The following is a 25,247-nucleotide window of genomic DNA, read 5'->3' as shown; positions in this document are numbered from 1 at the left end:
AATAAAACATATAGGTGTTTGTTTGATGACCTGAAGGGTGGAAGTTATTAGACGGTGAGGAGGGAGGGAGGTTGGATGATGTTGTGTAAGAATCTGGATGCACAACATCAAATTAAAATATTACTGCTTTTGATCATGATAAAGGGGAATAAGTGGAAATCCTCAATTAAGGGATTCATATTTGCATTTTCATTTTATACCCCATCTGTTTCCAGTTATCACCAGTGAGTTTTTAAAAGTAAACCAGAGACACAGCTGATATCTGTCTGCCTCATCCTGCTGCTGCTGCTGCTCACAGATCCGCACTTTGCGCCTTTTCTGTTTTACAGCATGACACACGGAGGTATGCTGCGCCCCCTCCGCCCCAGTCGCGTAAAGGTGGTATGGTTCTGGTTAGTGATGTAAGGGGGTGTAAAGGCACAGCCCTCGGCCTCCACCAATCCACTTTTGGGCCGGGCTCGATACCCATTTTCGGCGCTCTCGCTATAAAACCGGCTTTGATGCATCCTGTCGCCCAATACTCATCGATTTCTGCCACAGTGATTATTAATCTGCTGCTGCTTTTTGTCTCTGGAGACTTTGTGTTTAATATTTAACAAGGTAGGTTTTAAAACACATCAATTAACGGTTTAATATTGAAGATGCGTGATGCATAAATGCGCATTTAATTAGTAATGCGCAACGAACTGCAACTTAATTCTTCTGTTTTGTGCATTTTTTTGACGCGTCATTTCTCAAAGTTCATTAGTTTTGCAGGATGATAAATTAATTCATTATTTCTGCAGAGAATGTGGCGTTTTCTGTGCAGCCACTATCCTCTGTGTCGTTCCAGTGAAGTTTATTAGTAAAAAAAAAAAAAAAAAAATGCGCAAATTAATAAATTCTGCAAGAATTTCTGCCTAATATGGTTATTTGGTGATAATCTCAGTATGCAGAATGATTTTTTGTTAGTTTTCTTCTTTCACACATGGAACGATAATTTTGTAGCATTTTTTATGAAGGAACACTGCTGCAAAAAGTCAGAACTGCATGTAAAAGTGTCAACAGTGAAAGTTTAATGTGCTTTTATAGACTTTAATTGGATTATTAGTACTGATGCATGTTAAAGTTGAGTCTTTTTTATAGTTATGAGGAGTTTAATCTGTAAAAAGCTGCTATATTTTGTACTAAGCTTTGTTTGACAACTTTTCCAGACTGAACACATAATACTTAATAACAGAAGTATTATGTAATATTCTTAATTATTAATCAAATTGATTGATCCCTGAGGGTAAATTCACGAGCTGGCATGCAGATATAAGGTAATTAAATCACCTTTAGCAGCTTCAACATTAAATAATCTTACCTAAAATGAAAATCTGATCAAATATTTCTTCTTTTATGTACGAAACTGCAAGTTCTTTGACACTCTTTGCTGCAATTATGAAGGAAAACTCCTGCAAAAAAAAGTCAGAACACCCTGTACAAGTATCAACAGTGAAGGTTTTATGTGCTTTTATAGCCTTTTATTGGATTATTTGTTCTGATGCATGATAAAGTTGAGTGTTTTATGTAGTTATGGGGAGTTTAATCTGTAAAAAGCTGCTATATTTTATATTTAGGCTGTCAAGACTGATGGAAAGTAACTGAGTACATTTACTTGAGTAACTTTGAGGTATGTGTGCTTCCATTTATTGGCAAATCTTGAGAAAAATGCTAATTTGAAAGAAAATCTGATGAAATATTTCTTCTTTTCTGCATGAAACAGCAAATTTTGAGCATTTTTTTGCAGCAGTTATGAAGGAAAACTGCTGCAAAAATATCAGAACACCATGTAAAAGTATCAGCAATGAAAGTTTTCTGTGTTTTATAGACATTTAGTGAGTTTTATGGGATTTTCATTGGATTCATTTATTTTTTTAGTATTGATGCATGCTAAACTTGAATGTTTTATGAAGTTTTGAGGAGTTTAATCTGTAAAAGCTGCTATATTTTATATTATGGTTGTAATCAGTGGTGGAAAGTAACTAAGTACATTTACTGATGTAACTTTGAGGTATTTTTACTTCCATTTTCTTGACAAAAATGATCAACTGAAAGAAAATCTGACTAAATATTTTTTCTTTTATGCATGAAACAGCAATTTTGGGGCATTTTTTGAAGGAATTATGAAGGAAAACTGCTGTAAAAACATCAGAACACCATGTAAAAACATCAGCAATTAAAGTTTTATGTACTTTTGTAGACTTTTAGTGGATTTTTAAAATAGATTTTTATTGGATTTATAGAAATATGTAATCAATAAACATATATATCATGTAATATTATTGATTAATATGAAACTTTATTGATCCCTGATGGGGAACCCATAGATATAAAGTCATTAAGTCACCTTTAAGAGCTGCAATTTTAATGCATCACTATTTATAATGCAATATTTTGATACATTTTATTCTGAAGTGAGGTTATTCTGCACATAGAGTGCTTTAACTTTGGTCACTTACAGGATATTTTGATGCTTGAGGTAAAAAGTTGAATGCAGGTGTGTCAGATAAACATAGTGCAGTTAAAAGTGCAGTTAGAGTAAAAGAATCAGATTTAGTTTCCTCTTCTTCACCTCCAGGATGGAGAACAAGTCCTACCTGGTCAAGATGAACGGTAACGGCGTCCTCGGTAAGGCCGCCGTCAACGGGAAGACCCTGAACGGAGGCGGCGTGAACGGGAAGACCCTGAACGGAGGCGGCGTGAACGGGAAGACCCTGAACGGAGGCGGCGTGAACGGGAAGACCCTGAACGGAGGCGGCGTGAACGGGAAGGCGGTGCACGGAAGCTTCCACCACGTCAGCGTCAACGGCAGCTTGTATCCGGCGAAAACCAAGAGCCGCCGGCAGAGGTGGGAGGTGAAGCCTTCAGAGATGGCCAACAACACGCTGAACCCCATCAGGGCCATCGTGGACGGCATGAAGCTGAGCCCGAACCCGGACAAACCCATGATCGCCCTGTCCATAGGTGGGCTCACATCTGCTCTCCTCCTTCATGTCCAGAAATACGTCAGTTTCTACGTGATACTCCTCATTTATGTGCAGCATTTTAACTCTAATATTGTGTGTGTTGGTCTAAAACCACAAGATAACATGAGATGAGATAAAACTTTAATAGTCATGGATGGAGTTGTTGTGCCAGATTTTACTCAGAAACAACAAAATGACATTTTGTAGGAAAAACAATAAGATATAAGAAAATAAAAAGAAGGCTAAAATAAGGCTAGAATAGAAAATACTTGCATTGTTCCAGAAAAATTAGGTTAAAAAATGAAAAATGTTCCTAAAAATAAGATACAAATTTAACATTGTTCCTGAAAATGAGATACAAATAAAATATTGCATCTGAAAATGAGATAAAATTGAACGTGGGTCTTGAAAAAAAACAGATAAAAATTGCATATTACTCAGAAAAAAAGTAAAAAAAAAATGGGATATTGGTCCTGAAAATTTTGATAAAAATGAAGCATTTTTCTGAGAAATGAGATAAAACTGAAATATAATTCCTGAAAAATTAGATCCAAATGAAATTTTGCAAGCAAAGAATGAGATAAAAGTGAAATGTTACAACAGAAAAATGAAATAAAAAGTGAAAAATGAGATAAAAATTAAACAAAAATGAGACATTTTTCTTGAAAAATTAGATAAAAATGAAATATTTTTTCCCAGAAAATTAGATAAAATGAAATATTTTCCAGAGTAATGAGATAAAACTGAAATTTTATTCCTGAAAAACTGGATACAAATAAAATATTGCACCTGAAGAAAGAAATAAAAATGACAAAATGAGATCAAAATGAAATATTTTTTCTGAAAAAGAAATAAAAATGACATATTGCACCTGAAAATTTCGATGAGTGTAATATTTCACCCACAATATTAGATAAAAATTTTATATTCTTGAAAAATGATATACAATACAAATATTGCACCTGAAAAAATAGATATAATGGAGATTTTTCAGCTGAAAATGGGATAAAATTAAATACGGTTCCTGAAAAATTTGATAAAAATCAAATATTTGTGAAAAATGAGCTCAAAATGAAATATTGGATGTTACATTGTTGTCTATTTCACATGGAGTCCCTGCATCTTGTTTTACTTTCAGTTTCTACCAACTGTTTCTACTTTTTTATGCTCTTTATCTGTAACTTTTGTTGTTTCCTTCCTTTCCTCTTCAGGAGATCCCACCGTGTTTGGAAACCTTCCCACAGATGAAGCCGTTCTTCAGGCCATGAGAGACGCCATCGACTCCCAGAAATTCAACGGATACGCTCCTTCTGTCGGTGAGTCACTGAGCAGCAGAATAAATTAATGTGGTTTTAATCATCTGAACCCGAAACCTGCCCCTGAATCTAAATCAAGTAAATCAATCAAATAAAGTCAGCATGGCTCAGAAACAGAGAACAGAGGAGAGAGTTGTTGGAGATACATTCAGCATGGAGAAACATCTTTATACAGAAGATGAACAGAGTAGAGAGATTTTTTATTTCATGATTTGTAGCGCTCTAACTTGGGTTTTTCATTAATTATCAGTTCTGTCATTCTGCACAGAAGACATTTCATTATTCGCTCTTCTACTTCATGGTTGTTCTGTTTCTACAGAGCTGGAGGACTTTAGATTGCAGAGAAAAATGAAAACACAGTGAAGAAAACTGTGACAGGGGCAAATAAAATCACATAGAAACTGCTGCTTTGGAGTTCAGGGGCTTAAATAAACATTTTACTGGCATCTATTCAAGGTGGAAACAGCTGGTAATGGTAAATAATTAGTCAAGGAAATGAGTTTAAATGAGTTTTAAAGTTCAGATGGTTCACATTGGTTGTAACAAAAAGACAACGGGGTTGGAAATTACACTTAAAAACTCAGAATTTCACATATTTGTAGCTTATAAATTGATAAAAAAAAGCTGCAGTACACAGCTAAAATCATAGAAAGCAGCTAGCAATGCAGCTTAAGCGGCAGGGTTAGAAACAGACAGCGTTACAGTGGAGTGTTAGAGCATTCTTGAAAACACCAAACTCTGAACCTATTTTTCTCAGAAACCTACACAAAGCGGGTTAGACCACTCTGCTTCCAAACCCTTGAGTTGTGCTGTTTCCATAAGAGTTTCAGGAGTGAAAAATGAGCCAACAGTGGAGAAACATCCTCCTTTAGATGGTTCCATGAGGCCTGAAAGCAGAAGCACAGATGCAGGACATGTTTAAACTGCAGCAGGAAGTCAGAAAGTGTGTTTTTTGTTTTGGTTTTTTGCTGCAGGTTACCTGAAGAGTCGGGAGGCGGTGGCCAACTTCTACAGCTGCTCTGAGGCGCCGCTGGAGGCCGATGTGAGTCTCTTTTAGTAATTAGGTCATCACGCGTCTTTAAAGTGAGTCTGTTGGAGGCAGAACCAATAAAAGCTGAACTAAAGTCTGTCTGTCCCCCGTCAGGATGTGATTCTGACCAGCGGCTGCTCTCAGGCCATCGACCTGGCTATCAGTGTCCTCTGTAACCCCGGAGACAACATCCTGATGCCCTGTCCCGGCTTCTCCTTATATAAGACCCTGGCGGTTTCCATGGGCATCGAGGTCAAACTCTACAACCTGCTGGTGAGTCTGTCGGAGTTTCATATCATCTCTGGAGCTCCATTCAACTGAACTAAACCTGGAAAACAGGTTGAATTTAAACACTTTTGCATCACAGATTAAAAAATCCTGCAAAACCTCAATGTAGAAATCTCAAACTAGCACGGTTTATCGATCGATTCCATTAAAATGTATTTATTTGGAGCATATTTAAAGACTTTTATTGTCAGATTTAACAGCAAACAAGATACCAGTGTCTCTGCATAGTGCCGTGATTTATCTATTCCTACTCACATTTACTGGAAAACAGTGTAAAAAAGAGCAATATTTACAGCGCAAAAGGTCACGATGTGCAGAAATATATATATCTTATATATGTTATAGTGCATTTCATAAAGTGGAAATTTGCATAAAGTCCTTAAAACAAGAGATGAAAGTGGTTTCCAACCGAAAAATAACATTAGTTTGAGCGAGCATGCTTTAGTATTACTTATTTTTAAATCTAAATTAGTTTATATAGTTAATTAAGCAATCTGGGGACACTTTACCTACATTCAAGATACATCATACTATGAAGAGGAACAGATAACTGAGGAACTTTAAGCTGTGATTTGGGTGAAATGAGTCTTGAAATGATTTCAGGAGGAGAGGAGCTAATGTTTGTGTCCACAAAACATCAAAATACCTCAAATAATTAACATTTATTCCCAAAAATATGATGTTTGTGACACTGACAGAATCTTTTGTGAGCTGAATTTATGATTCCACGTGTAAATTATCAACTATTTTTAACTTATCAGACTGTAAAATGTGTTTTCATTGGCTTCATGTTGATTTTTTTACTTCCACTCCACTGGATTTATTTCACAGCTTTTCTAAGAAGCTAAAGATGCTTTTTTACAATTATAAAGACAAACTATCAATGCTCATAGCCTCAAAATGACCAGTAACACCAAAAACAACAAAAAACTCACAATGAAACCCAAAAACTAACAAACCTGGTCATAACTTCTAATTTAGTGGATTTTATGTGATCATTCTACTTTTTACTCCACTATGTTTATCGTACAACTTTCTTAAAGATGCAGATTTGACGCAGTAGATAATAGAACAAACGTTTACAGTTTTAGAGACATGTAATATTAATGCAAAGAGAAGATTAGCAACAAGAAGGGGACTCCAAATGACCAAAATGAGGCACAAAACCACTAAAAACAACAATAAAACCACAGAGAGACTCAAAAACTAGCAAGAGTAACTTCTAATTTAGTGGATTTTATGTGATTCTTCTACGTTATACTTCACTATATTTATCTTACAGCTTTTTTAAGATGCATATTTGCCCAAATGGACAATAGAACAGGCTCTGACCCTCATTTAAATGTGTAAAATCGATACAAAGAGAAGTTAAGAGACTCCAAATGGCCAAAAAGAGGCACAAAAACATCACATTTCTTCATTTTCCGCTGCAGGTTCATGCACAAACACAATGGATTTGTCCTATATTTATATTTATGACTCTTGTTTTCTGCATATTATTGAAGATTATCGTTTGGTTGGATAATATTTCTTGTCATTCCGGCCTTCCTCGTATGTTGAATGTGTTGATTTATTGCAGAACTGCAGCCACATCTTATTCATCAGAGCGTCTCCTTGCACCAAACCGTTTGCATGGTGAAAGTTTTGCAAATAAACATTGTGAAAATTTGCATTTTTCTGCAAGTCAGACAGTGTGCATGAATCTTTTTAGAGCTTTTAGATGCATTTTTTTCCTCTCCTATGCATAAATTTTTGCAATGACTGTTGTCAAAATAGCTGCAAATTAACATATCGACTAGTTTTTTGGCAACTCTGCTCACAAAAACTGTCAAATTTACAACAAAGTGTCGTGTTTTATGAGTGTTGTGTCGTCAGAATCTTTAGTTTTGAAGCAGCTTAAGTTATAAGTGCAGGAAAATGAAACACTCAAGGACACTTAGAGCTGTAAATGCAGAGTAAAGGTGCAGAACTTGAGCGGTTTCCTGCATCCCTCCTGAAGTCTACACTCATTTTAGCCGCTGAACATCATCAGCGAGTGTTTTTTGACTTGTATCTTTGGTCGACAGCCGGAGAAGTCCTGGGAGATCGACCTGCAGCACCTGGAGAGTCTGATCGACGAGAGGACGTCCTGCCTGATCGTCACCAACCCCTCCAACCCCTGCGGCTCCGTCTTCACCAAGGAGCACCTGCAGAAGATCATCAAAGGTCAGTGTCACCTGCAGGAACTTCTAAACCAGCACAAGGAATGATCTAACGAAGGAATACAACGATCACACTCCTGTTTTGTTTCCCTCCAGTGGCCTCCAGACACTGCGTCCCCATCCTGGCTGATGAGATCTACAGCGACATGGTGAGTAAAGCGGCATCTCAGGTGCAGGTTCGGATCACCAGCGAGGCACATTTTTCACCACAGAGGTTCATTTGCCCCGGCTCTGGGTGGTGGGGTAACAAGCCCACATCAGCACAGGGGGGATTAGGGGTTATGTGGTGAGTCAGGAAGGTCAGCAGGGGTAAACAGTGGAAGTCAGGTCAGGTTCATTTATACAACAACGAGGGTTCACTGCAGAGCTGTCATGATATGTCGGTGCAAAAAACAGAAGGATCAGTTTGAAATTGAAAACTTGAATTGCAGTAGTTTTATCTTGTTTTGCACATAGTTTTGCTGCACTTTGGTCTCTTAAGGTTGCTTTAAATGGGATATATAAGGAGATTTAATTAGATTTTTTTTACCCTTTCTGGAGGAAATACTTGACTTTCAGAGTAGAGTTTAGTTTTATAGTCATCTTTGCAGACAGGGTTGGTCTGTGAGGGTGTAAATCAGAGTAGAGGTTCAGTATAAAGACGGGTAAATGGAAATGTTTGCTTAGAGAAAACATTATTAGCACACTGGGTCCGAATCATCATTTCTGTAAACTCTGCACCGGTCAGTCGGCAGCTGAAGGTCAGGTAAACACAAACAGACGTGCAGCGGCTTGTTTTTCTAACCAGAAATAAGGTAAAGTTGAAAAATCCAGCGTGGTAGTTTCCACTGTGTTTGGATGTGGTTCAGGTATTTGGTTTTATTTCAGGTATTTGCGACCCGCAGCGTTTATTATCAGACCAAGTCCTCTAATTACCTTAAAACTCACATTTATGATGTTAAATTAACAACAGCAGCAGCAGAAAAGTAGGTCAGTGTGAACAAACACACCTGAAACGTGACCCGATGTGACTTGGAACATCAGTAAATCTGCACATTTGGTTCCACGAAGTTCAGAAAAAACTACCATGTCATGAACGAGATCTGGATGCATGTGGGTCATTCCAGAACTGGAGGATATTTTACGTCACACCAATCAAGTTTTAAACAATACAAAATACTAAAACATGCAGTTGTTGTGTAAATGTTCTTGTCCTGTGACTAAATTAAAAAACAAAATAGGAGAAAAGAATGTTTGAAAATATTTTTAAAAATACCACATAAGTCCAGAGTTCCCCTAAAATGTCATTTTTCTCTTGTTCCACCCCCCTGATGACCAAATTAAATCTCAAATATATCAGTTATAATGAAATTTATATCTCCTCTTTTTGTATTATTTGTTTCACTGATGTCTCTTGTAATTGTGAGAACATTTTTTATTCTTCTCTTCTATTTTTCATGTTTTCATCACATTGTCAACCTCGACTGAACGTCTTACTCCACCTCATATTATCCGGATCAGGCAAATTCTTTTGGAGATGGCGGCCTTCATTCTGGATTTGTCTTGCAACTATTTGGTCCTGACTTGGAATTAGTTGGTCCTTACTTGGAACCTGCTTGTCCTGACTTGGGAGTTGTTGTTCTTGACTTCATACTCACTGGTCTTGACCTGGGATTAGCTGGTTTTGACCTGAGATCTATTAGTCTTGACTTGGGATTTTCTTGACTTGTCTTCAGACTTGACCTGAGAATTGCTGGTTTTGATTTGTGATTATTTGTGATTTAATTTGGTACTTCTTGGAACTTGACTTGAGAGTTGACTTTAGACTTAGTCTTGGCTTGGGACTTGTTTGTCTTGACTTGGAATTATCCGGTCTAGACCTGAGATGTATTAGTCTTGACTTGGAATTTGCTTGTCTCTGGACTCCATTTGAGACTTTCTGGTCTTGGTTTCCTGTTTGATTTGGTACTTCCTGGACTAAACTTCAGTGGTAGTGGTCTTGACTCTGGACTTAGAATAGTTGGGTATTGTTCTTGACTTGGAACCTGCTGGTCCTGACTTGGGAGTAGTTGTTCTTAACTTGAGACTTGTTGGTCTTGGCTCGTGATTTGACTTAAGACTTCTTGGAACGAGCTTCAGAGATAGTGGATAGTGGTCCAGACTTTTTACTGTTTTCCATCAGTCAGTTTGTCCTCTTGGTCAGCAGTAACAGCTAGCTAAATATCTAGCTTCTGCTGCTGACAAAAAGCTAACATTAGCATGGATTAGCAACCCTGTTACTGTGATCAGAGTAGGGTTAGCAAACAACAGATAAAACATGGAATAAAAATGCTACCATTGATGTGTGAGCTGAGCCTTTGATAGTTTATTACCTGTTATTGATGAATATGGAGCAGAAAACTGTAAAAGAGAAGGTTTATTTTTCAAGCATATATATGTTAATTTTTCATGTGGATATTTTCAATATTACGACCTGTAATTACTTAAAAAACTGAGAAAAACTGTCAAAAATACAAGTAAATAAATAACTTAAAAATTGTTAGACATGTTCTATTAGTTTTTTTTACAAAATAGATCTATAAATAAATAAATCTATAAAAATGTGCTAAAACTGGGAGGTGTAAAGTTTAAAAACTGTGGTGAAAACAACGGCCTAAATCTAAGCATAGTAAAACTGCCATTTTAAAGTCACACACTGTAAAAGAACAAACTACCTTTTATTAAACCATTATTCTGCAATTTTGCCTGTTTATCTACGGTTAACATCTAAATTAAATCTGATTTTCTGTGATTTTTGCATCATTATCTATACATTAAGAAAACTGGGACAATCTGTGAATCAACAGTGGCTTCTTTTTAAAAAGTACTGTTAGAAAAGTGTCTCACAGTACATTTTCCATTCTCTGCTGGGAATACTGAGACGTTCTTCGGTCTCCTCAGGTCACCGAGCTACTTTCAGTGCACTTTAATTCTGTTTTCATTGTCCGACCTCATGTTTATTAGAGAGCTGCTGCCTCTGAAGGAAAAGTTCTCTTTGTGTTGCGAGTGGAAAAGTTTCGGGTCGCTGTGTTCATCCACAAACCCCCACCGCCACCATCATCATCATCATCATAATCTCACAGTGAACTCAAACGCACCACAAAGATTCGGCACTTTCTGGGCTGCATCTGGTTGCAATTAGCGCCGAGGTCTGGCTCTGTAGAAACGAGGATGAATGGGGGGCGTCATGGTGGGAGGAGGCTGGTCATGGGGTGAGGCGACGGAGGGGGGAGGCCTTTTTATTTTACGACGGTGGAGGCCTTCCTCCCTTCTGCAGTGAATTAAAATCTGCAAAGTCATCCTGGACAGACGTAAAACCAGATTATCAGCAGCAGAAAATGATGGAATTATTCTGTGCAGTTCAAATCAGTTCACTGGTAGAAGTTAATGTTTTCAACACGTATTAAGTGTAGTATTTAGTTTTTCATTCTTATTTTATCTACGTGATAAACAAAAAAAGAGGGGAATAAAAACATTCTGAAGCTGTAAATTATGTCCGAAGTAAATCAAAAGTGTTTATTTTGGGGGAAAAAAGGTAAATAATTTTTAAACTGTTAATTTAAAGATTTTTCCTGTTTTGTTAAATTACAGAATTTTATGGTTTTTTCTGTCATTATAGCTACACTGTAAATTTTTTTTTCCAAAATTGTAAAAAAAAAAAAAAAAAAAAGGTAAATAATTTTGATCTATGAAATAGATTATTTTTATAGATATTTGTTTCCATTTGGGAAAAAAATTAAAGATTGAAAAAATGTAAATAATTTCTAAACTGTTAATTTACAGATTTTTCCTGTTTTCTTAAATTACAGATTAGAACTACACTGTAAGAAAAATGTAAAAAAAAAAAACATGAAATGCTGTAATGTTCAAAAACTGTAAATATATATTAAATAAATAATTGTAGCAGAATGGTACTTTTAGCTTGTTTCAGGACCATAAAACAATCATTTTAGGTTGATGCAAAATAATTACAGATTGAACTGTTCATTTACAGATTTTCCGTTTGTTACCATACAAATAAACACTAAAATTATATAAAATAAACTCCAGTAAACATGCCAACTGTAAGAAAAAACAAACAAAAAGGAAAGCCAAAAAAACAAGCCCCATTTGTAAATATTGTCCACATCAAAAATCTATATTTTACAAATACTAATTAGTTCTTTTCCAGCATTTAACAATAAATCCACTCTATATTTTCTGTTTGCAGTCAGACTCCGGTGCGGTATGTCTCTGTGCAGATGTAGAACCTTCATCTGATTCTAATTCCTGCATTTTCAGTGTAAAACTAAACTTTTGCTGCCTTTTCATTGTGGTGTATTCTGAGTTTACTGAGGTGAGAGCAGCCCAGGAATGCTTCAAATCACGGCATGTTACGTCACCGATCTGAACCGACCAATCGGATTGTGGGCCGTGTCGAGTTCCACGTCAGTCTTACTGTGGGGTTCTAATGAGAACCAGCTTTCTGTGGTTCCTCTAACATCGTGCTCTGGATGCCTTCCACACGAGACGTTGCATAATCCAGGAGTTGCTTCCGTGGGTCAGATTGTGGGGTTTTAACACAAATATTACAGAACTTTAGTGTTCAGGAGGTTTTACCGTCTTCTAGCATCGGTGGAGGGAAACTTCTCTGAACTGTTGACGCTCTTTAGGAGGAACTGAATGAAGAAATGAAGAAATGTGTAAATAAACGTACAGTTTAAGTGCTATTTATACAGAAATACAGCAAATATCAGAGCTACTTCCTGCTTTGGTTTCAAATTTAAATGCCTAAAACAACAAAAACATCAGTTCCACTCTGCATTTTTTAATAAAGACATATTTAGTAGAAGTATTTTATAGGAATAAGTGTTTCAAAATGTTAGTTTTATTAAAATAACTTGAAAATTAAGCTCTTATTTAATCTGAACAACATGAATAGGTCCTGGAAATGTTGTTTATGCATCAAGACATTTAGAAATACTTTACCTTATTTAGTTATTTCTGTACATTAATGAACACAATGTGAACCAGAGCTCTAACTTTTGGTTTGTATTCATTAGAATAATCCCTTAAAATGTCATATCTAGTCATTTTTAATCATGTTTAGCCAATGCTTGAGTCATTTTGGACAATTTCTCTGTAGTTTTGGACAACATTCATGTCATTTCGACCAGTTTTCTGAGTTATTATGGCATTTTTTTTAAGTCATTTTCAACTATTTTCGAGTAACGTGTGATAGGTGGTTGGTCAGAACAAGTTCTAGATAATGAAAGGATCATTTTTACCTACAGAAGACACCAGAATACTCTACAGACACGATTCACTCTGTAGTAAAGTATTATTTAAATGCTAGAATAAATGCACTTGGTTATAACAAAAACAAAGACATATCCAGGCCTTGAAAGGAGTTAAATGGAAGCTTGACTTTCCGTGTTTAAATGTTCGTAAACTTGCCTCATGTTGTTGTTGTTTTTGTTGTGTTTCCTCCTCAGGTGTTCCCCGGTTGCGACTGTCCTTCCATGGCGTCTCTCAGCAGCGATGTTCCCATCCTCTCCTGTGGCGGTTTGGCCAAACGCTGGCTGGTTCCTGGTTGGAGGATGGGATGGATCCTGATCCACGACCGGAATGACGTGTTTGGATCCGAGGTACGACTCTGTGTGTTTTGTTTTACCGGTAAGAGACGAGTAAATGCGCAAACGTTGGGTTATTAGTGACCCAAAACTGCAGAAATGTCTCAAACTTCTGGTGTCAAAACATCAAAAACACTGATTTTCAAAGTTATTATCTGAAAAGTAAGTCGGCTTTTTTTCAGAAATGTTGTAATTCCCTCTCTGACCTAATGGTGGCAGTGTTGTCTCACTAGTCCAGTGCTTGAATCCAGACACACTGATACAGAAGTTTGCAGTTCGCCTAAATAAAACTCAAAAAACACCAATTAGTCAGCCGATTCTTACCTGAATAAAGGAACTAAAAGCTGCCAGGAGAATCGTGCTGTTCTGTTTTGCATTAGAATGAAATAGTTTTGTTTTAGGGACGTATTTATGTCATAAATTATGTCAAATAAAGTAGGTCAGTCTTGCAGAAATATGTGAAGCAGGGAACTTAAACGATGTGGCTTTTTTTTACCATCATGTTCACCTAGTTTTCATCTTAAACAACAACTGTAAAGCAGAATTCCTGAAATTTTATTCGCCAATTTTGGTTTTTATTTACTGTAACCACAGATACAGTAAAAGCGGAGCCAAGAAAACTTCTAAAGATTTTTAATTTGTCCACATTTAGAACCACAAAAACTCTGTAGACGACCTAAATCTGTCCGTCAGCGCTGAACCACAAAAAACCTCGATTACTTTAATTTCTGTCGACTGATTAGTTTGTTTTTATCTGTGAGAAGCTACTGCAGCTTTCTGCAAAATAAGGACGTGCACTGTTAAAAATAATGCTTTTAAACGGTTTTTAAGAGTAATTTTTTGAACAATTTTCTGTTATTCTACAGATTTTCACAGTTTGTTTCACTGCAGATAACTAGTAAAAATAAAAAGTAACATAGTTATAAATCAAATAAAAAACTCTTATTAACAATACTATACTAATAATACTTTTTTTTAATGGATTTATTCTTATTTTAGTGAACAAACATGAACTTTTCCTGGCTGGTAGTTCTCTTAATGAATTTTCTCTGATTGCTCTGCAGATCCGACAGGGTTTGGTGAAACTGACCCAACGTATTCTGGGAGCCTGCAGCATCGTCCAGGGGGCGCTAGAGAGCATCCTGAACAACACGCCTCAGAGCTTCTACAGCAGCACCATCAGCTTCCTCAAGGTACGAGAGCAGATATATGACAAGTCCAGAAAGCGTCCTCAGTCCTCAGAATCTGGTGTATACTTCCTGTGGTGTTTTTAGCAGGAACACCTTCAAAATAAAAGCTTTAAAATGTTGGTTTTTATGAAGATTAGTGGATCATCATGAAGTTTAGAACTAAAGAAGCTTCATGGATGAAAATAAAACGTTTTCAAGAACCTAAAAGAGAAATCTGACATGTTTATGGAGTCATTTGTCGTCTTAACTCTGCATTAGTCAGTAGTTTTAACAATAAGAGAAATGATGATTTGTAATGTGAATAAAAGCTGAGTCTGCAGCTAAGCACACCTTTAAAAATGAGTTTTAGTCGAGAAGTGATTCCCACAGTGCCTCTCCATATGTTGTTTATGGGCATTTTCAGCACGTTTAATTATTTTTTTTATTCATTTTTAATAAGAACTGCACTAATTTTCTGGTTCCAACATGCAAACATGTAGATTTTACAAAATAACAAGTTCAAAAGTGCAGTATGGATTCGAAAATCTGATATTTTGAGGCTTTGCTGTGGAATAATAATGTAAAAAATGCCGTTATATGATGGGAATATATCATTTTAATGTGTATTTAAAGATTTTAGTGCATTTTTTTTGCATTCCTTGCAGTGATATTTATGATTTTTCTTTTCCTGTCTTCAGTCCAACTCAGAGATTTGCTTCAGTGAACTGTCCACCGTCCCTGGACTGAACCCCGTGATGCCTTCAGGTGCCATGTACCTCATGGTCAGTATTAAACATGTTTACTTTAAACGCTCTTTAACAGTCTGGGATGCATCTTAATTAACTCCAGTAGATTTACTTTAGTGTTTAGTTCTATTCTGCAACCTTTCAGCACTTTAAGTATATTTTAATGCTCATACTTTTATGAACCTAAACGCATGACTTTAACTTAGAACAGGATGTTTAATTAACCACAATATATGAGTGGCTGTGGGAGTTTTTTATTAAATCTGCAAAACATTCTGAAAACTTGTTTTTATTCTGGGTTAGTGAGTGATGATTGATGTGATTTAAACGCAAATCTACAACAAATAAAGTTCACACAATCTGAGGAAAGCGGTGCTAACAACAAAATAAAAGGTCCAGTTTAAGATGTATGAATAAAAAAAGCTTCTGTGAATGACCACAAGTGATTCTGAAAATGAATCACCGTTTGTGTAAACAAGAAGCAAAAAACTACTCAAGGAAACATCATGAGTGAATTTTTAAGAAGCTACAGTGATTTGGTGAGAACAAAACGACAAAAAATACATTAAAAATCACATCTACATTAAATTTAATGTCTCATATTTTATGTTTTGTGCCTCTAAAACTCTCTGTTGTTATTCTGTCATATCTGTTAAATCACTTCTTGAAACACACTTTTATAGGCCGACTTTTTTCTTTTAGCTTTTAATTAGTTTTAGTGTTTTATTCTGTATTTATTCTACATGTTCTCTCTTGCTTTGTTTTAATTTTAGCTGCCTGGTTCTTTGTTACGATGTCGTCTTTATTTAATTTTTTGATTTCTAACGTTTCTTAATCTTCACTCAGTCGTCTATTTTAATTCTTTTGTTTGATAGTTGTTATTATTATTACTGAAGGTTTGAATTGAACTTTCTGACCAGAGGAACTTGTCTGTGTTCATAATTTTCCAGGCTGGGATCGACATGGATCATTTTCCGGATTTTAAAAACGACGTGGACTTCACCGAGCGTCTGGTGACGGAGCAGTCGGTCTTCTGTCTGCCTGCTTCGGTAAGACGATAACCGTTCATTTAAGTCTCAGTTTTAACAGAAAGACTGAGTGAAAACATTCAAATATAACCTGAGAGAACAGAAAAAGACTGTGAAATACATTCAGGTTTGAACCAAAATGTTCAGATTTAATTAATCACCTGAACTCCAGAACTACAAAATCATCTCAATTTTTAAAAAGATCATCAAAAATATCATTCATCAGCCAGAAACTGCAAAAACAGAAAGAATCATCAGATTTTGAAGGAATCAAGTGTGGCCTTTTGTTCCACTTTATCCAAAAAATAAATAAATGAAATCACAATATTTCATCAAAATCACTTAAAAATTCACCAAAAATAAACCATTTCCACTAATCAGATTATTTAAAATACATTAAATTCTGTGGTTTTTGGCACAAACGTGAAGCTCTTAGTGACTCAGCTGTGACCAACAGTCACCTGATAAAAATTCAGCAATGATTCGGCTGAGCGCTGAGCATCTGTTCCAGACCGAAACAGTAAGAATAAATAAATAGTATTTTAAAAATATACATGTATATATTTATAGATAGATAGAAATGAACAAAATATATATGTAAATGAAAGTGTCTATTGTTTCAGGAGGAGTATGAAAACTAATTCAAACGTTAAATAGTTAAATATCTGTAATATCTAAGAGTCAATATTTATTTTTCCAGTGTCAGTAACATCTGTGGACACTTAGGAAAGTGTTGGATTTGTTGATTCCAGGTTTTTTTCCCCCATTTTTAATAGAGTAAATAATCAAAGAAATTCAGCTTACGCTTTCTTTTTCTATCATTTATGGTGTGACAGTCGTGTTTTACTGCACAGAAGACGTTCTGTCTCCTTCTTCATGGTTGTTCTGTCTGCATAGAGGTGCACTGTGTGAAAAATAATGAGCCCACGGTGAGGAAAAAAAAATCCTCAGAGTTCAGAGGATTAACCCTCCTGTTGTCTTCATTTATGGGCACCAAAAATATTTTTTCCTAGTCTGAAAAAGATTTTAAAAATTCAGCAAAAAAAATCCCCAAATGTCTGAAAATTTGTAAAAACCTTCAAGAAGAAAATTCAGGTAATTACTTAAAGGTTTCCCTTAAAAGTTTTATTTTAAAAAAATCCCCCAAATTTGGCAAGAAAATTCTTGTAAATATTTTTTTAAATAAGAAGAGTAATAATTTTCTAAAAAATATCTAAAGTGATTACTTATATATCAGTAAAACTTCTAATATTTTCTTTAAGTACATTCACATAAAAATCAACCAAAATCCAGCGAAATTCGCTGGATTTTGGTTGATTTTTATGTGAATGTTCTTAAAGAAACATTTTTAACATTCCTTTTTTTCCCACCAAAAAATGTTCAAAAATTTCCCAAAATGTAGAAAATGTAGAAAATGTAGAAAATGTGGAAAATGTGGACATCAGAAGTTTCACTGTCAAAATATTTTTTTCCCCCACATTTTCAAACTTTAAAACGGGTCAGTTTTGACCCGCAGGGCGACACGAGGGTTAAAACCAATGGGGGAAGATGAAAACATTTAACTCAACCTGAAATAAATCTCGGTCTCTCCTGCAGGCGTTCGAGTACCCCAACTTCTTCCGCATCGTGGTGACGGTTCCGGAGGAGATGATGGTGGAGGCCTGCGCTCGCATCAGGGAGTTCTGTCAGAGATACTACCGACCTCGCAGCCGCGACAGCAACGACCTGGACCAGTGATCCTCCCAGCCAAACCCGCCAACAAGTTAGAAACGTGCTGCACGGACAGTCGTCGCCGTGGCAACAGCAACGAGCTCGTTAGCAACAGACCTGAGGGTGTAATTTTGGATGTAAACCGTATGAAATGAGAAGACCTAATATTTATATTTTATACAGGCAACTTATGTTAACCTCCACGTGTTTTTGTGTATTTATATAATTTGTGTATCGGCTGCAGGATTATAAAGCTGCACATTTTATGCTACATTTTTCTAAATCTATTTTTATATGCTGATAATCTTCTGCATTCTTGGCTCCTAATCAACTCTCTCTGTACATTATTTGGATGTTAATTGTGTTAAATCACATTTATACGTATTTTTTTCTTGTTCTGACACGTTTTGTTCATCGTGACCGAATAAAACACGTTGAAACGACTGGTGTGGATTGATTCATAGAAAGTTCAAGGTTTAAAACTGTCTGATCATTTTATCAAACTGAACCAGTAAATAAACTGTGTGGAAAACAAACACTCTGCTGGGATCATTGACCAGATATTTTCTATCCAGTGTTCACCGTTACACAACAGAATTATATCATTTATTGGGTGATTTCCAGTGAAAAAGGCACGTTACGGTTTAAATAAATACCGAAACTGTTAATAAACTGAAGTGAATGCTTACAGGGAATCTTTGGATTTGTGGGCTTTCATGCATATTTTTTCTGTTAATCCTAAATTATTCAGGTTAAACTCTATAATTAATAATAATGTAGTTCGTAGCCGTAATATTTAGTGCATTTAGATGATCTTTTGGAGGGTTTTTAGATTTAAATTCTTCATTTTAATTCACATTCATATCTGGCATTTGAAAACCAGTTGAAAACTTAGTGGTTTGATTATTTCAGTTGTCGACAGAGCTTATGTCCTGAGATGAAGGTTCATTTGAAAAAAACAACAAAAACTGGTGTCTGCCTGGTTAAATACTGGAGCTGTGGGGTGTATGAGTAAAAAAGGTAATTTAGTCAAATAAATCAGTGTAGATAACTGCAAATGTAGTTTTATAAAATAAGCTTTTTGTGTTTTAAATGTCTATTTTCTTTTATATGCTGCAGCTCCATATGCGTTTAATGAATTAATTCATGTATTTTAAATTGATGCAGGCGTGAACGTAGTTTAGCCCGTTGCGCTTCAGTGTTCCGCCCGCGGGACATTTTGAGATCTGCATAAGCAATTTACTAAATGTCCGAAGCTGCAAACGCGATTATACAAACACTATACGCCGATGGAAAGCTTAGATTCTCATGAATCCGCCGGTATAAACCACTTTCAGATGTGATTACCACAGCGGGTAATATAAATACATTTGTCCAACAAACAACAAATCACGTAAACAGCATAACTCACCTTTGGACGCTCTTTACTGGTAAAAGATAAAAATAATCCACAAAACCATCCAGAATCCAAGCTTTGGGATCCAGACAAAACTAGCAAGTATAATGTTTTGTCCAAAATATGTCTTGAAATAAGTAAATAATCCACAAATAGCTCGGCTCCATGCGTGCGCACGCGGCGCGTCATGGCGCTGCACGTTTCATATCCACTGTATTTCTGTCCATATTTTTATGAACAATACAGATACCCATGCTGTTTAATTGCAGCTGAACTCTAACCTTTTGATTGACATCAAACTTCAAACAATCCAGTAACTTTAGCTGGCATTCCATGGCTAAACAGCCAACCGTCGTCGGAATAACATCGATGGACCCGACCACATTTCCTTGGTTACAGCTAAACAAATCACATTTGACTGACAGGATTGTAGCCAATGAGCTGCTGAATAGAAAGACGTACAACATGATTGCCTTTGATGAAGGAACGTTCCAGTGGAGCCCTTTGGGTAAGGGGAAGAAATCTTAAGTACTGAGAAAAGAAAATACAAAAAGCAATAGGAAAGGTAGAGGAATGGACTGTTAAATGGGGTTTTAAACTTTCAGTGTCCAAATCTCAAGTTATATGTTTTGCAAAACGACATAATTATTTACAGAGCACTCATGAGATCAACATTTGATTATGGATGTTTAGCATATATGTCTGCATCTGAAACAAATGTAAAGAAACTTGACATAGTACAAAATGAAGCTATTCGTATCTGTACTGGAGCGTTTCAGACATCCCCAATCTCAGCACTGCAAGTAGAGGTGGGTGAAATGCCTCTGGAAATAAGGAGAAATAAGATCATGCTGACATATTGGGTTAATCTGGAGGGGCAGAGTTCAATACATCCAACTAAAGCAGTGTTGCAGGAGAGGTGGGAAAGTAGTAAAAGTTTTGGCTGGAAAAGCAAAGAACTAGCACAAAAATTAGGATTAACAGGGTTAAACATCAATAAAACGGTTCCTATATCAACTTCATCAATACAACAGTTGATACTCAACGCAAAAAAGCACCAGTGTGGGCGATAGTACAAAAGCATATTAACCAGAAGTATTTGGGAAAAGTGTTCTTTTTTACAGATGGCTCAAAAGATCCAGAAACAGGACGCACAGGAGCGGCAGTTTGTCAGATCATTTGTCAGTATACACAGTAGAAATGATGGGGATAATATGGGAATGGCTAGTGTGACGTCACGGACCACTTCCATGTCCTACGCCGCGGCGCACCGAATGAAAACACAATGGCAGTAGCGAAAGAACCAGTCACCTTTTTCACTGTGACATCTTATTTTGCGGATTTTCCGAAGTCGGTAAAGCGAGGTCTTAACTCTTACAACTCAAACAGAGTTGTAAATGTTAGTGTGCCGGAGGTGGTTTTTAAGGGAAAGTCCAAGTCACATAGACCCTTATCCTAGTCAAGTCGAGTATTTTGGGCAGATTGGTCAAGCAAGTCCAAGTCCTGAAAACTGGGACAAAAGTCTCCTTCGGCAGACTTTATTCTTATAAATTAAAAGTATGAACTTATTATCAGAGACTTTAATCTCAACCACTTCTAGTTTCTTTTGTAATGTGGCCCAAACACTCCTCGTAACACAAAAACATAACATGATTCAAGCGGCTAATACCAGCTAGCGCACTTTAGCTCCCGGCGCTAAATGTATTTTCTAAATTTAGAAATCCGACTTCCCTTATCAGTGTCAGCCATCTTCTCTTCTCCTTTTCATCCAGAGGAAAGCGGTAGAAAGACATCATTTTATTTACATAATTTCTATTGTTGCAACACGGGACACAACACAGCACCATTATATCATTGGTTTGGTAGGACACAGAAGTGACGTTTTTGGACACGATGACGTAGTAACTAGCCATCCCCATTAGCTTTACAGTGGGTGGAGGACAACAGTCAACAGAATGTAATCGTAGCAACAGACAGCATCTCAGCGCTTCAAAACATTCAGTCAGGAAAATCATGCAGGCAAGACCTTTTATTGGAAATATTTCATCAACTATAGGCGACATAACAGTAAAGTGGATGTTTCTTTTCTTTGGGTTCTGGCACATGAAGGAGTAGAAGGAAATGAAGCAGCAGATATATTGGCCAAACAATCAATAAAATCCAACACAGTTAATATTGAAATACCACTAAGTAAGGATGAAGTAAAATCTATCATTAAGAAACATATGTACAAAATATGGCAGGAAAATTGGGACATCACAATCACAGGGAGACATTTATATAGCATACAACCACAAATCAAAAAGAGTGAACAGAAGAGAAGAAATGATCATAACACGGCTTAGGATAGGGCATGCAGGGATTAACCAAACAGGTTCAACTCATAGAGTCTGTTACTGCGGTAACTGACCGAGAGTTGAAGTTACCCCTCTTTGTGAAACAGGCTCGAGTTACCCCGCATTCCCTAGTTAGAGTTACCTCGTTTCGTGAAACGGAAAACTCTGAGTTTCCCTCATTTCAGGGTTAACAAACTCAGAGTTTTCACTAAACCTGCTTCGTGAAACAGGCCCCATCGCTTGACTCACACTCCAGTCCAGTAGGTGGCGGTAAATGCACCTAATAGTTGGGTGCCAACCGCCAATAAAAAGAACGAAAGAAAGAAAGAAAGAAAGGAACGTTCCAGGATCGTGTCTCACAATCAGCTGCTGCTTCTCAGGTGTGCATCTTTGTGCGTCCCGTCGTAACTCGTAGCTTTAGTTGGTTTTATCGTTTTTAGAGTTGTTTGTGGATTATAAATAATGTCCAAACGAACAGAAAAACTGAAATACTCTATTGAAGAGTTAGTTGAAGCCTGCACACGCAGAGACAGTGATGAGTCTGGAGATGAGCCGCTGGAGGAAGAGAGTGAAGTGTCGTCTATCGACTCAGAAGCAGAGGAGTTTTTCCTACATGGAGAAGACATCATACTCGATAAGTAAGTACTCAGAATTGGTTTTTATAGTATAATATTATATTGTTTTGTATTTATGTACACGATGTAATGTTTTTTTCTTGTTTTATTTTACACCATAGTATAAGTTATCATACTACATTATATTACAGTATAGTATCTGTTTGACAGCAGTAACAGTTATTTCGGAGAAAATCTTGTTTTCTTTGTGTATTCGACCCTCATCTGGGGGGAGGTGTGTTTCTTTGTTTGTTTCACGGAGTGAATTAGTTGACTGTGAGACTGTAAGATGTAGAAATGCTGAATACTGGAACAATGGTAAAGTTTTATCCAGTTGTAAATCAATGTTATTTGCTTATCTTCATACAACAGGCCATCATCACAGTCTGATGAGCCAACCGCGTCTGTAGCTGCTTTTGCTGAAACAGCAGGGGTCCAACAGGACAGTACCTCTGGAGAAGAGCCCCATCCCCCAAATGCAGCCAGAGGTGTGAAGAGGGGGAGAGGCGGGGTGAGGAAGAGAGGGAGGGGGAGGGGAGAAAGAAGAATTCCGAGCCCCAGTGACCAAGCCAGCACATCAGGGGAGAGATGGAATGATGTGGACGTTCCTGATGTAGTGCCACCACGGATAATCTTTCGTCCTAAGCGCACCCCAGGACCCCAGCTCATCATGACAGAAAATTATACACCTGTCCAACTTTTCCAGCTGTTTTTCAGCAACGCTGTTTTGCTCACAATTCTGTCAAACACAAACGAACATGGCTCTGCGCATTACTCCACGCCCTTAAATCCATGGAAAGCCATTGACTTGAAGGATATGTTTTGCTTCATATCAGTGTTGATTTACATGGGTGTGGTGAAGTGCTCATCCTATACAGATTACTGGTGGGGGGGTCATCTGTACAGTTTGCCATTTCCCAAAAGAGTCATGACAGGACAGAAGTTCCTGAAAATGACCTGGGCGCTCCATCTCAGCAGTGCAGCAGCGGATGCTGAGAATGAGGGGAGAAGAGGCACTGCAGCCTTTGACCGGCTTGGAAAAATAAAGCCCCTATATGATGACATGAGGGAGGCCTGCAAGAGAAACTATCATCCTCGCCAGGAGATTTCCATTGATGAGAGGACGGTTGTTTCAAAAGCGAGGATTGGGCTGAAGCAGTACATGAAGAGCAAGCCTGTGCGATGGGGCTACAAGCTGTTTGTTTTGGGAGACTCCACGGCTGGATACACCTGGGACTTCTTTGTGTATGAGGGGAAGTCAACAGGTAACACAGGGAAAGGACTCAGTTATGAGTCGGTAATGGAGCTGCTAAAGCCCCAGTTGCTTGGCACAGGCTACAAGCTCTTCATGGACAACTTTTACTCCAGTACCACACTCTTTCAGGACCTGCTAAAGATGAAGGTCTGGGCATGTGGCACCATATGGAAAAATCAGATCGGGTTTCCCAGAACCACAGAGAACAGCCTGGATTCCAAGTCTCCCCGTGGCAGTGTGAGGTGGATCAGGAAGGACTCCCTCCTCTATGTTCAGTGGAGAGACACTAGGGATGCCTCCTTCTGCTCAACATTCCACCCAGCACACACAGGAGAGACTGTCAGACGGCGGGTCCGGAGTGCAGATGGGCAGCGGGAAATGAAAGACATCCCGGTTCTGCCAGTGGTCAAAGACTACAACCAGTATGTACTATATTCAAGAGTGTTTCATGTCCTATGAAATGTAGCAATTTAGATGCTTGATATGTATGTCTTAGTGTATTTTTTCTCACTGTGTTCTTCTTCTGTCCATCCAGGCACATGGGTGGAGTGGACCTGTCGGATGCCCTCATAGGGTTCTACAAGGTCCTCCACAAAACCAGGATGTGGTACAAGACATTCTTTTATCATTGTCTGGACATCGCCGTCATGAATGCCTTTCTCCTCCACAAGGAGCTCGCCATGGCTAAAGGACAGGTGCCGATGAACCAAAAAGCATTTAGGGAGACCCTTGCAGAGGACCTGGCAAGGATGGGTTCTGCCCCCACAGACATGCCAGTCCAAGGCCCTGCTCCTGCTCCTGCTCCTGCTCCTGCTCCTCCTACACGTCACAGGATGATGTACATTAGTGGGGACAGCACTGCCAGCCAGCTAAAGTGCAGAATCTGCCACAGCAAGACTCTGGTGAAGTGTGTCACCTGTGATGTTTTACTTTGCTTCCTGCCTGGACGGGATTGCTACAATGAGTGGCATATTGGCAACAATTTTTGGATTTAGTTTGATGTTATTTGTAAATAGGTTCTGTTTTATTGTAAACAGAGTGTTTTGTTGTAGTTTATTAGCATGTTATTATGTTTGATATTGTTCTTTTTACTGTTTTTCATTGATAATTGTAAATACTATCTAGTTTGACTTATAAAAACAGTTTATCACATCTAGCACTTCTTTTGACTCTTTTCTGTGCAAAAAGTTTGGCAAATGGTGTTTATACATCAATTTTCATAAATGTGAGTAATTCCATCCAGTGAATCTGGATATGGGATATGATTCCTCAGAGTGTAAGCTTTCCATAGAGCCCAAATTTATAACTGTAGGTTGAAGCATTGAAGAACAGCAGCCTTTTTTATCCAGTGTGCCGAATGGGGAACGCCTGTGCATATCTCTACAAATACATGTGTGAAACACTCATTTCTTGTAGTATTGCTCTGAAATTTTGAGCTGAACTATGTAAGAGCCCAGGCTGTTGCCCTCTTGTGTTTTCAAGCTGTCACAGTGCTGCCACACTTATTTTCAGGTGTTTTATTAGGGAAAAAATTTAGG

At 37.4% G+C, this 25,247-nt stretch overlaps 2 protein-coding genes across 3 annotated transcripts; both read left to right on the top strand.

Annotated features, from left to right (window-relative positions):
• The first annotated feature begins 431 nt into the window (after positions 1-431).
• tat (tyrosine aminotransferase) lies at positions 432-18,551 on the top strand. Of its 2 annotated transcripts, XM_051952420.1 has the most exons (13): positions 432-600; positions 2,603-2,718; positions 2,779-2,988; positions 4,202-4,306; positions 5,281-5,348; positions 5,451-5,609; positions 7,691-7,829; positions 7,922-7,974; positions 13,318-13,470; positions 14,520-14,648; positions 15,323-15,406; positions 16,321-16,419; positions 17,995-18,551. In XM_051952420.1, exons 2-13 carry the CDS (start codon positions 2,604-2,606, stop codon positions 18,133-18,135), a joined length of 1,455 nt encoding a protein of 484 aa, XP_051808380.1. In that variant the 5' UTR covers positions 432-600; position 2,603; the 3' UTR covers positions 18,136-18,551. The 2 variants fall into 2 exon arrangements, with proteins under 2 accessions (XP_051808380.1, XP_022076156.2); XM_022220464.2 differs by having other exon boundaries at positions 2,603-2,988.
• Positions 18,552-23,003: 4,452 nt separating this feature from the next.
• LOC127535248 (piggyBac transposable element-derived protein 4-like) lies at positions 23,004-24,834 on the top strand. Its single transcript, XM_051952652.1, has 2 exons — positions 23,004-24,131; positions 24,245-24,834. The coding sequence occupies exons 1-2, from the start codon at positions 23,125-23,127 to the stop codon at positions 24,702-24,704; spliced, it is 1,467 nt and encodes a 488-aa protein (XP_051808612.1). The 5' UTR covers positions 23,004-23,124; the 3' UTR covers positions 24,705-24,834.
• The last annotated feature ends 413 nt before the right edge of the window (positions 24,835-25,247 follow it).

Source organism: Acanthochromis polyacanthus, chromosome 8, assembly GCF_021347895.1.
Source record: "Acanthochromis polyacanthus isolate Apoly-LR-REF ecotype Palm Island chromosome 8, KAUST_Apoly_ChrSc, whole genome shotgun sequence".
In the NCBI taxonomy this organism is placed as follows: Eukaryota; Metazoa; Chordata; class Actinopteri; family Pomacentridae; genus Acanthochromis; species Acanthochromis polyacanthus.
This window is presented reverse-complemented; position numbering and strand designations above follow the sequence as displayed.